Source organism: Hydra vulgaris, chromosome 04 (assembly GCF_038396675.1).
Source record: "Hydra vulgaris chromosome 04, alternate assembly HydraT2T_AEP".
In the NCBI taxonomy this organism is placed as follows: Eukaryota; Metazoa; Cnidaria; class Hydrozoa; order Anthoathecata; family Hydridae; genus Hydra; species Hydra vulgaris.
The window spans coordinates 8351724-8367500 of NC_088923.1; the positions used below are offsets into that span (position 1 = coordinate 8351724).

General features: G+C 27.1%; 3 protein-coding genes across 3 annotated transcripts in view; 1 reads left to right on the plus strand and 2 right to left on the minus strand.

The window, feature by feature from the left end:
• Positions 1–2201: 2201 nt before the first annotated feature.
• The window catches only part of LOC100212111 (cullin-associated NEDD8-dissociated protein 1), a 63052-nt gene continuing 49476 nt past the window's right edge, over positions 2202–15777 (minus strand). The window contains exons 26-36 of the mRNA XM_065795363.1: positions 7303–7397; positions 6978–7081; positions 6809–6873; positions 6180–6294; positions 5418–5564; positions 5200–5316; positions 5039–5110; positions 4858–4968; positions 4354–4414; positions 3782–3928; positions 2202–2512 (exon numbers count right to left, since the gene is read on the minus strand). Coding sequence (XP_065651435.1) covers positions 2385–2512; positions 3782–3928; positions 4354–4414; positions 4858–4968; positions 5039–5110; positions 5200–5316; positions 5418–5564; positions 6180–6294; positions 6809–6873; positions 6978–7081; positions 7303–7397 — 1162 coding nt within the window. The 3' untranslated portion in view covers positions 2202–2384. The remainder of the gene's footprint in view (positions 2513–3781; positions 3929–4353; positions 4415–4857; positions 4969–5038; positions 5111–5199; positions 5317–5417; positions 5565–6179; positions 6295–6808; positions 6874–6977; positions 7082–7302; positions 7398–15777) is intronic.
• LOC136078915 (uncharacterized) lies at positions 8894–10858 on the plus strand. The gene is made up of 6 exons (XM_065794722.1): positions 8894–9011; positions 9124–9306; positions 9563–9727; positions 9909–10157; positions 10427–10468; positions 10698–10858. Exons 2-6 carry the CDS (start codon positions 9231–9233, stop codon positions 10856–10858), a joined length of 693 nt encoding a protein of 230 aa, XP_065650794.1. The 5' UTR covers positions 8894–9011; positions 9124–9230.
• LOC136078916 (putative nuclease HARBI1) lies at positions 11700–13185 on the minus strand. Its single transcript, XM_065794723.1, has 4 exons — positions 13068–13185; positions 12654–12932; positions 12264–12521; positions 11700–12053 (listed from the first exon to the last, which is right to left on the minus strand). Exons 1-4 carry the CDS (start codon positions 13143–13145, stop codon positions 11700–11702), a joined length of 969 nt encoding a protein of 322 aa, XP_065650795.1. The 5' UTR covers positions 13146–13185.

A 15777-nucleotide genomic window follows, 5' to 3' on the forward strand; every position in this document is an offset into this window, starting at 1 on the left:
GACTGGAGCAAGCAGAAGACGATGGTCTTATCATTTTGCCCCGTTAATTTCAATTATGTTTTACAATCAATATCAATTAAATATAAGATAAACACAAAGTATAAGATATTTAAATATAAATAAATATAAGAACTCGTATAAGTAAAATAGCCAAGTAAATGTATCTTTATAAATATAAATACAATTAAATGCATTTTTATAAATATAACCATAATCATTTCCAGCTATTGTGTAAATGGAAAGAAATAAAAAAAAATTTCAAGACGCGTGAAAGTTTTTTTTTTAAATTAGAGATTGTTTCAGTAATTGAGGTAACTTCAGTAATTGGAAGCTGACCCTTCGCAAACGATTTGAGGGATTGTAAAGGAACTAGGCGTCAGTCACCATGCAGTCTTAGATGGTTTAAACGTATTAGAAATGTAAAAAAAAACTCGAAAAGGAGATAGGAGAGAGTGAGGCACCATGATACACTTTTAGATTCATAACAATTATTTTATTACGCCTTTTTTTAATTTGTATAAATTAATTATTTAATTAAATTAAAAATTTTAATTAAATTAATAAATTGTACTTAAAAGATTGAATTTATAAATTACCAAAATATAACAGATTAAACTTGCGAGACTATTTTAAGCAAAATTATAAATTTCTTTCAAGGGTACATAAGCTATCTTGATACACACTATGAGCATCATTAAAAAGTATAAAGTGTAGAGAAATAGCAGACTTTTACTTAAAAAACAAACAAATTAATTACTATAACCCAAATAATGCATCCAATGGTCCAAATCACATTTCAAAAGACCAGATAATATATCTTTTTAAAGTTTTTTAAGCATCAATAATAGCTTTGTATCAAAATTCGATTTCATAGTATTATATTTACATAAATCTCTCAAAAATTGCCTGTAAATATTAAAGAAATAATTTTAAGAATTGTTTATGACACAAGAGTACTTTTTTACAGTTTAAGCCAACCCCCCCCCCCCTAACAAATGTTGTACCATACTTGTTAATAGAAAACAATCGCTTTATTTTTAGTATCAATTTGCTTTTTCAATGATTTTGTTTAATTCCAACAAATGTTGTACCCATACTTGTTAATAGAAAACAATCGCTTTATTTTTAGTATCAATTTTCTTTTTCAATGATATTGTTTAATGAAGTAAAGAGCCCATGAATTGTGGTTTACAAAATGTTACTTACCGATACACACATTGAATAAGATAACTTAAAACTTTAAAAACTTATAAATTACTTCGTCTTTAAAAAAACACAAATTTCGACCCCTCGCAGACCTAAAGACGTCATGATATATTTTTTTTCAAAACATAGCTCTAGTAGTAACTGTCTCACCATATGGAAGTGGTTGTCACAATATTTGAGATGCCTCCACAATTACAATGTTTCATGGTGTCCTACTCTATACCACGACTTGAACGATCGACATTTTAAGGATTTGCTTCTGCGAAACCAAAATGGTTCTTTTTTGGACCGAATCGTAGTGTGATGATAAGTGGATCCTCTACAATAACCGGAGACGCTCGGGACGTCAACAAACCCCCAGGCACTTCCCTAAAGTGAAAACCCACCAAAAGAGAGGCTATAGTTACAGTATGGTAGTCTGCAGTAGGCCTAATAAACTACAATTTTTTGAAACCTAGCTAAACCATCACAACAGTCTGATAGTGAGAAAATCGACGAAATAAACCGAAAACTGCGTCAGCAGCAACTGATATTGATCAACATTTAAACAACTGATATTGATCTGATCCTGCTCCACGACAACGTCCGTTTTACAAACCACCCTGTGAAAATTAATCGCATTGAAAGTTCTGCCTCACTCACCACACTCTCCAGACCACTCGCCAACTGACAACCACCTCTTCTAACACTTTAATAACTTTCTCGTCGGTAGAACCTTCTCTAATCATCGAAAGCTGTTTTTGCTAGGTGTTGATTAGAGGTTGCAACACGTTGACAAAAATGTGCTGATTCTGTTGGCGCTTATTTCGATTGAATCAAGTCAGTATTACTGAAGTCATAACAATTTAAAACTTTACCAAGAACTTCTTTACCCAGCTAATAGCATTGCTAAAAAAAATTGTTTTCGCGCTTCACAAGGTTGCTTTGGTAACAAGCATACAATCTACATCTAAGTAACAATCGTAACTAACAATTAAAATGAAAAACAACTAAAAGAAAGAAAAATCAATTATTATTCATAACAGATTTTCTCCGCTTATCAAGCAAATTGTCTCTAACGTTTAAATTGAATGTTAAAAAAATAACAAAAACATTTATATTCTCGCAACATTGACGATGAGCAGTAACGAAACAGTCACATACGTTCTCCATACTTTGTAGAAATTTCATTCGTTTGTTCAAAGGTTGTCCATACTCTCAGAAGAGGAAATAATATTTGAGTCTGTTTGTACAGAATCAAGCATCATCGAAGTTTCAGGGTTTGAACGAATTTGAGAGATAAAATCAGCAAACATCGGATTTAAATCTAAAAACAAAAAAATAAAAGAGCCTTGAGCATCAGCTTTTATTTAAAATTTTTAAAAAAAGTATAAAAAACAGTTATGCAGAATGTTATATAACCAATAAAAATTAAAAAAATTAAACACTGTTCATTGAACGTTATGTAACCAATCATGAATAGCAATAACATTATATAATTTGTCATGTTTAAAGATATTAACCAATCAAAACATCTTATATAAAACGTTACGCTGTATTCATAGTTTTTAAATAAATTGTCAAAGAGTTTTATAACATTCAAAACCAAAAACATATTTAAAAGAATAAAAAGATTATTCCAAGTTTGAAGATAAATATTTAAACAAAATAATAACCATAATAACTTTTTTGAGAACTTTTTTAATTAAAAAAATTGTTTTCAAACAAAGCAATTGCAATACTTTCACTGAATAAAGTATTAAATATTAAAGATGACAAATGGAACTAAATTATTAAAATAATTCAACACGATCAGAAATGAAAATGTACCACAAGTTAATAAAGAAAAAATTGTAAAAAAATACTTTTCTGAAATTATAAGAATTTTAACGAAATCGGAAATTAGTTTCTCATAAAATGTCTTCTGGATATTATTACATTTATAATCCGTATCAACCACAAGTTCTTTATTCACAGCCAGAATTTGTACACAATGAACAACGACGAAGAAGAAGAAACGTTGTGGAGAGTATATGTCTTGGGTTGTTGTACGGCACGTTAGCAGCGGTGTGTTGTTTTCTGTGTATACCATTTGGGCACTGGCATTACCCACACTTTTAAGTTTATAAATTGAATTATTTGAAAAATTGGTTTAAACAACACCTTAGCAAGTTTTTTGTATTTGCTCTATAACTTTTTATTGTGTGTTTTCATTTTATGTAAAAGTATATGAAAAAACCTGTTCTTATAACTTTTTTGTGAATAAAAAAATTTTTATATTACGTTTGTATAGTAGTAATATATTATTATTATTTATAGTTATATATATATTATAGTAATATATTATATTATATATTATATAGTTATATATATATTATAGTAATATATTATTATTAGTCTTTGCTTTAAGCTTAACCCCATTTTCTTAACACTAAGCAAACGGGTGTGTACTTTGGGGGAAAAATCTGTTTGTATATCGCAGTCGGTTTTTGTGCATATATTGCGTTAAAAAAAAATAGCGTGCATTACAGCACAAACTAATGTTAAACTAACTGATTGAAGAAAGCTGCTATACTAATGATCTTGAGATTCTTACCTGAATCAGGTATATTTTTGAGAGCAACAACAGCCCTTAAAACAGAACGTTTAAGTTCGTCTTGTTTTTCGTATTCCTGCTTGACTGAATTGGCTTTTACTTTGGCCTGAACTGTACTACGAAGGGGTTCAATAATACGATCCAGATCTATAATATGAAAACGAAATATATTTAAAACACGCGTGTGCATGTATGTATGTATGTATGTATGTATGTATGTATGTATGTATGTATGTATGTATGTATGTATGTATGTATCTATGAATGCATGTGTGTGTATATATATCTATATATATATCTATATATCTATATATCTATATATATATATATATATATATATATATAGATATATATATATATATATATATATCTATATATCATATATATAGATAGATAGATATCTTTATATATATATATATATATATATATATATATATATATATATATATATATATATATATATATATATATATATATATATATAGATATATATATGGATATATATATATATATAATAAAAATATATGTATATATAGCAAAAACAGAAAACTTAAAAACTTAAAAATACGCACGCTGTAAAACTGCAATTGGACATAATGTCGATAATCGAACAATCATTAAGTATGTTAATATCTATAATATAAAACTGAAAAACATTAATTCTATTGGTTATTATTGATTCTATGATTTTTCCTGTATAATTTATCTCATAATAATATTTTGTTACAATTTTTTTTTTCATCATATATTTATCTTAGTTAATTGAGTGTTTACACAAAAGTAACTATTTACACACACAACTAATTCATTTAAAATACATTTAGATATAACTACAAAATTTATTAATCTGCTTACATTAATTTATATACAAATATTATTTTTTTACAAAATGTTTATAATATTTATAAAATGTTGCTTCAGATGTTTTAAACTTATTAGACATAATTTTATCTTAAAGATAAATCATATTGCTTATACCGAGTTAAAATACATTTAAACATTACAAAAAATTTGAAACTTTTCTAAAAAAAGTTAAAAAAAAGTTTTAAAACAAAAAAATATTTTTTCAAAAATACCTTGATATCATAGTGATCTTTCAAACCATCTTCAACGTGATTTAAAAATTCAAAAATATCCACTCTGTCCAAGCATGAGTCAATCAGTGTATACATGCATTCAAATGCTGCCTAAAATTTTAATTTATTTACAAAACAAGAAAGAACAAAATTAAATGAAAAATAATTTAAAAAATATAACCTTTCGAATATCAAGACCATCATCTACAGTATGTTTGAAGGGACCCATTTCAACTTCTCTTATAAGTTCTTTCTAAATATAGAATATTTTTATTGCGTTGTTCCCAGTGAAAAATCTCGGCGTATTTAACATATTATAAAAATTAAATAAAGATTTCTTACTCTGATTTTAGTTTCATTATACAAATGCGGTAGCAAATTAACTAGTAAATCTCGTATTAATCCTGGTTTATTGTGAGCTACTGAATTGAACATTGCCAAAGTTACTCGACGAACATTCTATACATAATATTTAATAATAATAGACACAATACCAATATTTAGTCGATAAATAGTTTAAAAACAAATAAATGAAATGAAAGTAAAGTAATAAAACGCACTAAATCAGTGTCAACAAGAGGTTGTAGAAATAGATGGAGGCATTGTTTTAGTAATAAATCAATTGGTTGTGGTTGATCTATAATAGTAAATTTGATGGCCGTAATCACAGTACTGCGCATCACGGATGATGGAGAGGTCAAACGAGCCTAAAATTATAAATTAGATATAATTAGCAATATACCAAATTAATAGGCATTGATTTTTACAAGACAAATTTTGTGTTTAAACGTTATATGGAATACTATAACATTAAAAAATGTTAAATTTTGGTAGTAGCATCTCTATTAATACATTCATCACATATTGTTTTTTACTTTTTTGTAAATATTGAAGAAATTTTTGCAAATAAATTTATTTTGTTTATATCTACATTTAAAATTTAAAAATTTTAAAAAGAAACATAATTTAAAAAGAGATGAAACATAATCGATCTTATTCAAAATCTCAAAATACGTACATAAAAATCAAATCAAAAATGTGGAAATAATCTGCATGTATAACCAATAGGTTTAAAAAAACAGTTCTGTCCTGTTATTTTCATTTTGATAAATGTTACTTTAGAGTTAAACTTGTAAGTTTTTTGAATTATTATAGTCACTGACCCAATGAGAACATTAGAAAATGATGAATACTAAATTGTGCTTGCGGATAACTAACAGTTTTTGCTAATTGTAACAGTAAGAGTATTTTTAATTTTAAAACAAACTAAAGTCAAAATAAAAAAGATTTTAAATAATTCAGAAAGGTTAAGAAATAATTACTTGTAACTGCTCAAGTAAATTAACAGGATCTATCAATGTTAGCTTTCCAAGACACTCAGCAACTACATTTCTTGTCCCTTCTTCTTTACTTTCGCAATGTGAAAACAACAAACCCCTTGAGAAATAATTTAAAAAGCCTTACAATATACAACAAGAAAAAACTAAACTTACAAAAACAAACTGCAATACAAAAAAAATGCTTTTATTGGCTAACAATTTAAGTAAATGAAAACATCTATCTTATAATATTTTGAGAAGCACAATAAAGAAACTACTAATTTATGTTTTCTTCATTAAATTTTTTTCATTATTCACAACCAATCGATACATGTTTTCTTCATTTAGAATTTTTTCATTAATCACAACCAATAAAATATTTTTTTCATTTAAATTGTTTTAAAAAAAATTATTCAGGAGCATGAAAAAAAAAAAAATTACTTGTACATTCAAAATTTCCTAACTTAACTTTCTAAACTTAAATGTATTTTTTTTCATCTAGTTATACTGACATCGAGTCCAAAACAAAATCTATAAGACTTGAAACTTAGGTTTATTGATTACAATGATTATATATTGATAACAGATTGTTTTATAGCCATTGTGGCAGTGTGAGATTAAATTAAACTCACCAAATTGCCGGAAGAAAAGGTTGAAGAATAGAAGGAGTTTGAGATACTGACTGACAAGTAATCACCTAATAAAATTAAATATAAAAATCATTTAAAACAATAATAAAGAAAAAAACATCAAAAAATTAAAAATTTTTATCAGCAATTCCTTTTAAACATTTAATAAAACCTCTTTTAAAGAATGCAATAAAAGATACTGTCTTTTGGTATTCATCTTAATTTGATCCAATATAAATGGCAAGTAGGCAGTTAAGTTTCCAACACATAAATGACCTTGAAATAAAACAAAAATTAATTAACAAAAATTAATTCACAAAAAAAAAAAAAAATTCGTAAAAATATTATAACTCACAGGCAGTTAATTTTCTTATTTAAACTTTGATATTGTTAATGTCTATTGACCATATCTAATCATTTTATCTACTGATAATAGGCTATAAAAAGTAAAAGAAACAGCAAAAAGAGGTTACATAACTCTAAGATAAAGAAGTTACCTAATGCATAAGATGCTGCAGACTTGATATCTTCACATTCGGATGCAAACGAATTGACTATAACAGTTTTTAGCTCAAGATTGTTGCTTAAATCACTGAAATTCAAACAACAATTAATACTATTTTTATAAGTATATTATAAAATTATTATAATTTATATATGTTGCATATTTTATTGTCACAAAAACCACATAAGATACTTTAGGAAAAGTAAATAGTACATGTATCAACTGGAAAACAGGGAGAACTTGCAAGGGGGTGTTACTACATCGACTAAGGGTTTGGGTTAAGACAGAGTTAGGATTAATTTTATTTAAATATTGTTATATTTCTATAAATAATCATTTTTGTAAATAAATTAATAAAAAATAATTATAAATTAATAAAAGTATATTCTACAAATAGAGTGCTCAATGTTCTTAAAGAGCAAAGAAATAATAAACTACTAGAAAACGTTTTCACTAACTTTACTAATTTAATATATATATATATATATATATATATATATATATATATATATATATATATATATATATATAAATATATATATATATATACATATATATATATTGTTTAAGTGACATCTTTAACAATATATTTTATTTTTAAATGATAAAAAACATCGGTTCGGTTATATATTATTTTAACTATTTAATAGTGATATTTCAACTTATATAGTATAAGCCATTATCAAACTAAAAAAACCGTTATTCCAAATTCATAAAAATTAAAACAAAAATGATATTATTGCAATGTAGCAGATTTAGACTTGCTAAATTTAACAAAAAGTGGTCTTTAATGGCGTGACATCATTAAGTTACTGTTGTTGGAATTTAAGACATTCTCCTGCAGTTTAGAGCATTGTAAACACTGTATTTCAATTGCTTCGCGAATCTTACGCGTATAGTTATTAGGAGTAACAAATTATTTTTGGTTTAGTCCAGTTAATTGAACCGCTGCAATGTTGGGCGTGTTCGACTATTCCTGACAGGGTTGGCATTAAAAAACCTGCCCAATAAAACCTGATTAAAAAAACCCAACAAAACCCCAGCAATCTGGGTTTTATTGGGTTCTTTTAAATTGTTTGTATGAATGTCCATTTTGGGAAAACACATTAACAAGAAACTCAATTTTATTCTGAACATATTTTATATGCTCTCAAAAGAAAACCTTTAAAAATACTTATTGCTATATTAGATAAAATTGAAGAACGTGGTTTAACTAATATATTAGTAATTGCTTGCTTACGACATATTGAAATTTTGTATTTATAAAAAAATTGATTGGTGGAAATACAAACATCTAGAAAATTTAGTTGATTTTGAGAATTTTGATATTTTATAGTATACTGGGGCCAATGCTATAAACATAAAAAACAAAGTTTTTTCCGTAAAACACGAAGTTTTTACCGTAAAAAGCGAAGAAAAAAAAAGTCCATTGCTATAAACATTCAAAAAATACCGTTTTTGAGATAAAAACTTCGCTATTAAATCCAATGCTATAAACGAACAAGGGAATCCCTTTTTCAGATAAAAAATGCGTTTTTTCGAAAAAAAATATCAGATAGATTTTTTATCTCTATTTTAGATATTTTCTTCGTGATTTTTAGCGGCCATTCTTGGAACAACGTTAGCACTTCAAAATCATTGAACATTCTCTGTTTGTGTTTTTATGTAGATATTTTACAGATAAAACTGAAAAGGATTTTGGTAATTAAACTAATTTAATTTAATTAAACTAATTTAATTTAAGTAATTAAACTAATTACTTAAAATCTGCATTTAATCGATTATTCAGTTCCTTGTTGGTTTTCCTTGTTAGGTTTTTGATAGTAATTTTGGTTAAACAAATTTTTCATGTTTGACTAAAGAAAAGTATATATAGTCGACAATTATGCCATATAATACACAAATACACAACAAAATAAAATGCTGTCTAAAGAACTTAAAATGTTACTAGCAATAAAGATCAGAGAAAACAAAGAGGTTCTTCTTGGGAAGCTTAGTATGTTTTAATTAGCAAATTATTTAAATAAAAATATGTATAATTACATTATATTATATATATATATATATATATATATATATATATATATATATATATATATATATATATATATATATATATATATATAATATAGGTAAGCTTTTTTAGGTATGATTCTAATTATAAAATAATATATTATTATAGAATATTTAGTATTTTACTATATAAAACTATATTATACTATATATTGATTATTTATTTACTCTACTTTTAGGTCCATCTATTACTATGAGGCATAGTAATAGAATTTGGGAAGACATAATGTCACATTTAAATAGTTTAGGGGCAAAAATTGAAGATATCAACCAGCTGCGTAATAGAGAGTGGGATTATTTGCGAAGAGCTACAATGCAAAAATTTGCTAAAAGTCTAAAAACAGGTATAGTTTTGTTATATATATATTTATGTGTGTGTGTGTGTGTGTGTGTGTGTGTGTGTGTGTGTGTGTGTGTGTGTGTGTGTGTGTGTGTGTGTGTGTGTGTGTATATACACACACATATATAATTAAATATTTTTGTATATATATAATATATACAAATATATATATACATTTTTTAAAGGTGCTGCAGGGAGACAACTAACAGAATTAGATAATGTTGTCTTAGACATTCTTGACAGGAAGTCAATAAATGTATCTGGAATCAATGTTCCTGATTTTAATATCTCTTTTTGTATGACAGATGATGCATTGTCATCCACTCCCAACCAACTTTCTACTCCCACTGCCACCCTTTCTTCATCAAGTAAAGAAGTAAACTTAACTTTGAAACAATCTTCTGATACAGCTTCTTTTATTTCATCTATGTCTGGTATATTTTTCTTTATTGGTTAAGACTAGTTGTATTATAAGATATATATATATATATATATATATATATATATATATATATATACATAGATATATATATATATATACATATATATATAGATATATATATGCATATATATATATAGATATATATATATATACATATATTGTATAGTTTATAGAGTTCTATTTTATTCTTATATAAATTCTATACAAATTAATTGTTTATATTACATGCAAGAATTGATTGTATGTTCTCCCCTAATTTAGACAATACCACTCTTGTTGGTGATAGTCGTCAGATACTTCAAGGTAATGCAATTTATAAATTGTTTTTTTTTTAAATCTCAGTTGTTTAATTTAGTTAATTGTAGGTTTTAGACTTATAATTATATAACAGACAACATCAATTTGTGCTTAATTTTTTAAAACTAGTATTTCCAAAACCATCAAAAACTTCTTATTTTTAAAGGAATCTAAACCACCTTTCTTATTATTTTAGTTAACTGATCTTGTTTTGACACCTAGAATTAAATTTTAGATTCAATTCAAAATAAACCATCAATGGGGGCATTAAAAAATTTAAAAAGAAAACAAGCTAGAGAAAGTCTCTTGGTAGATGGAAGTTTTAAAAAATTGAAAGTAAGTGTTTTAGGGTTAGAAAAAGAAAGATTAGAAAAAGAACAAGAGTTAAACTTTTGAAATTGGACGTTGCCCTCAGGCAACAGCAAATTCGAAAAGAAAAGGCTTTAACAATATATTAACCAACAGCAACAAAGCTAATGCATGAGAAAATGCAACCTTCAAACCAGCAACATTTTGTAAATACAGACACGGTATTTTATTTTTTATTTTTTAAATTAATTTGTAGTAATATTTAGTATAACTTTATCATTAAAATTTTTTTTTTGTTTTAAGAGGAAATTCTCTTGCATTAAGAGAAAAGCTACATCATAATTTTATGTTAAATTTTGAAAATTATTGTATAAAAATATATACTATATTTAAACATTCGTCTTGTATAACCATGACCAATTACATTTTTTTAGTAACAATAAAAAAATAACTCCAATCTGAAATTGTTATTGTTATTTCATTTTTTTATCACCATTGCCTTACAGTAATAAATTCTGTAAAACTTCACACAAACATTAAGACCAATGCTGTTGCGATGTGAAATAGATACAAGCATTACAACTATAAAGTTAACAAATCTCCTATTATTTTTTAAGCGTGCTCTATAAAAAAACAAAATATACATACTTAAAAACAAATATAAACATATATTTTTATGGTCTAATTTTTTATAAAAATTTCTTGCATTTATTAAAAAATCATTGTGTAAATTTTTTTCCAATTTTAATTCAACTAATTTAGACACAAATCTATGATCCATGTCTAAACAATTTTGATAGATCCTATGCTCTAGAACAAATTGTTTATGAATTTTTAAACAATATTTTTAAGTAAAGTAGTTAAGTAGCTGTAATCGTCTATTCAAAGCTCTATCATTCTGATTTTCTTGAGCTAGATTTTCATCAGCTTATTCTTCGTCGCGTTCTTTAAAGTCATTACCGTTGTCTCCATGTCGAATACACAAGTTATGGATAACAAATCCACACATGATAAGCTTAGAGGCATCTTCGACCTTATGCAAACGAATTCCAGTTTTCAAAGCATAAAACCTGTTTTTGACAATTCCAAAACATCGCTCAATTATGTTTCTAGTTTTTCTCTGTGCTATGTTGAAACGTTTTTGAGCTCCGTCTGGATCACCGGGAAAAGGTGGAATTAACCATTCTCGACATGGGTACGCAGAGTCAGCCAAAATTACAGCTCCATTAAATGGAAGCTCTCCAATTTCAAACTTGTTCCATAGGTTGCAATTTCTTAGAACCTAATAGCAGTAAAGTCACAATATTTAAATTTACTGTAAGTTACATTATAATACATTATATTAGTTAGTCTAAGCTACATTAAAATTAGCAATCATAATAGTTCAAATAGTATGTTCAAATATGAACATTCCGAAGAGTGTCACGTACTAGTTGAATAGCCGGCATTAGTGCACTAACAGTTGTAAAATATAACTTAGTGACAGACTTACATGTGCATCATGCCACCTTCCTGGACTGTTGGTCGATGCATAAAATATGGATGTGTCGGGTCCACATACTGCCATTGCATTTATGCTATGGACATGATGGCGATTGATTAGAGAATCTTCATCTGCTTGAGGAGGGTTAGAAAGGAGTATATGAGATCCATCCAGGACACCACATACGCACGGAAAACCTCCGATTTCCATGAACTTCTGTGGAAGAGTGGAGCAATCATTGGGCCACTTTATGATCTCTTGTCGAATCTAATCTTATAGGATAACAATTTTTATCTTTACTAAACTTAGTTTTTAATTTACTTACTAAAATAAAAATAATAAGCAACTTTATATGACAACGTAAAACTTTCAATAGTTTTATTAACTTAATACACTAACATTGAAAATAGCTTCTCCTACACTGTGTATAATACGATAAATTGTGTTGGTAGAGATTCCATGACAGTCTCTGAGAACATGAAAAAAAACATTTGTGCCAATAAAATGAAGAAATACCATTATCTGGAAACGTACTGAAATACTTTTATTTCGCTTAGTATAATGTTGCAAATCATCTTTAAGCCTAGTTTCTAAAAAATCTAATACAGCTCTTGGGACTCGATACTGCTCTCGAAAAACGTTGTCAGAAACATCTTCGTTAAAAGAGCGACCATTAAACTAAAATGAAATTGAAAAACAAAACAAAAATATAATTTCTGTGCATATTTAGTATGATTTCTGATTTTGTTCGATAACAAATCATTAAAAAAACATCAAAATTTAGTAATTTTAAGTAATGCTTTAAACTCCAACCTCTCGAGGCAATCGGTGGCGAAGCTCATTTTCTGCAACTTCGAAATCTAAATCTTCATCCGAAAAAATTAAATCCATGTTCCTATTTTAATTTTACACAGTTTTTTTAAACACCAAATACTAGAATGTAAAAATATTTATAAAAATAGAATAGACAGCACAGCCTACTTAATAACTAATAAAATTTATTTAGTAGGCCTACTTAATAAAATTTTTAAAAAAAATTGTTGTTATCAATGACGTATTACGGATATAAAAAGTGCGTGAATTTAAGTGACGTATACGTTTTATGCTTTATAGCAATGGCCGAAAAAAATACAAATAGCGATAAATTCTTCGAGTTTACGCATTTTTTTACGTGTAAATAATTTACTTTAAAAATTGCGTTTTTACGAAAGATTTTTTTTCTCGAAAAAAACTTCGAATTGTTTATAGCATTGGCCCCTGAATAGATGTATCTTGTGAATTTAAAAATCTAAAAAAGAATTCGCGTTGTCAATATTAGAAAATCAAGCGTGACTATCATCAATGTATCTTTTACAAGTTATTGGTGCAGTATTATAGCTTAAAGCTTGTTGGATAGCATTAAATTTGATTAATTATAGATAGGCTTTCAACGTAATAATCATAATGGACAAACCAATCAGACCAGAATTTTCTAAGATATGTATTTTGTCATCCCATAAAAAATAACATTTACTTACACAAAGCTAAATAAACTTGTGAATATCTACTAATGACAATTTAGTTTGCATCCTAAGATTATCTCTATCTTTGTTTAAAATATCAATCATAGCAATCAGAACTTTATCTAGATGGATACAAATTAATAACATCAAACGAAACCTGAATTTAATTTTTTTCAATAACCCATTCTTTAGCCACAGATAAAAATGAAAAAAAACACTCTGCATTCGTTTTTGTCAAGTGTAAGTTGTATTATTTCAACAAGATGCTGCGAAAGTTTATGAGCTGGTGTGCCAATAGTTGAAACTATAGTTTGCATAGGGTAACCTTTATCACTTTTATGTGCTTTAATGCATCCATATAATTTAGGTGGAGCAGCGCCAAAATATTTTATCATAAGTTTTTTTATCAATTTTTTTTCTTTTTTACTTTACTGAGAGGATCGACAGCAAAAATAGTGCAGTTACCAAGTCTTTATTTCATTTGACTTTTTTAGCTCATTTATGATAAATGTTGATTTTTAGAAAGATTACTAGCCATTTTTACACTTAAAAACTTGTTTAATGTTTTGCTTACATTTTGTCGCAAAAAAAACTTTATATTGCTAATAGCCTCCAAGTTTTTTTTTTCTTAGCCGCTTATTAATTAAGAAAAAAAAAGCAACTTTGAATAAAAAAAAATAAAATCAAAATATATTTGACCCCCATTGTTTTTAATACATGCTTGTATTTGCCTTGGCATTGATTTAATTAAATTTTCAATCATTTTGATTGGCATTTCAGGCCACAGTTTGGTTCTTGTTTTAGCATTTCGCAACTAGTTATTTGCTTTTTTTTTAAATCCATAAACTTTCGATTGGGTTAAAGTCAGGTGATTGTGCTGGCCAAGGCATGAGTCAGATATTACTTTCAAGAAAATAATCAGTGATTGAATATGCTGTATGGCATGTAACATTGTCTTGTTGAAATAATCAGTTTTAATCAGCCTGGAATAAATCACAACTAGGGATAAGTGCATTTTCCAAAATGTCATGATACTTATACTGGTTTAATCTTCCTTTGTATATTTAATGACAGCCAATGCCTGATATACATCCCAATATGCTGACGGAACTACCACCTTTTTGAATATGGTTTAGTACCTACAAGTTTGTATGAATTGGACATGAGAAGTAGAAGGCAAGCACAAAAGCCAAAATTAACCAATTCTCAGAGAAAAAAGCCTGGATTGGGCAAAGAAGAACAGTAGTTTCACTGTTAATGACTGAAAAAAAAATTTTTTCCACCTAATATTCCAGTGTTTATGTTGAGTGATCGTTTTTGTTCTGTTTTCTCTAAGTATGCTTCAGTGATGAGTCTACCATAAAAATTACAACTCAAAAGGGTGAACACGGAGCTTCATTGGAAAAGGGTTTAATAAAAAAATTCCATGAAGATTGTATAACCTAGACCATTAAACATCCTCCTAAAGTCATATTTTGGTCGGTTATTAGTGATAAAGGCCTTGGTAAACATAGATTGGGGATGATATATTGAAACAGGACCAATACAAAAAAGTCATTAAAACCCATCTTTTATGACGTGGTTTCCAAATAATCAGGAAAATAATTATGCACAATGGATCCCAAGTAAGGTTGTCAAAAATCGCAAAAATGCTTGCCCAGGTACTCGTTGAATGAACGGACGGGTACCTGGGTACCCATTAAAAAACAATATTTTTTATAAATGTTGAACTTATAAAAAATAAAAAACAATAAAAACATCTCAATCAATGATGTCATTCATTTAAAGTTTCACTTAAATCTAAACTTTATTTTACATTAAGTGTCCAGGTTACACAACTCCCAATTAAGGTTAAGAAAAACTAAAATGTCTACTGTTTTAAGTGCCAATGATGCACACTGTTGATTGACCACATGTCCAGCAGTTGAAAAAGCGCATTCTGCTGACACCTAAGATATTTCTGTTGACAGTCAATGACGTTTCCGAAAGGTAAGACGCCAATTCATTCATGTCTAAACCCT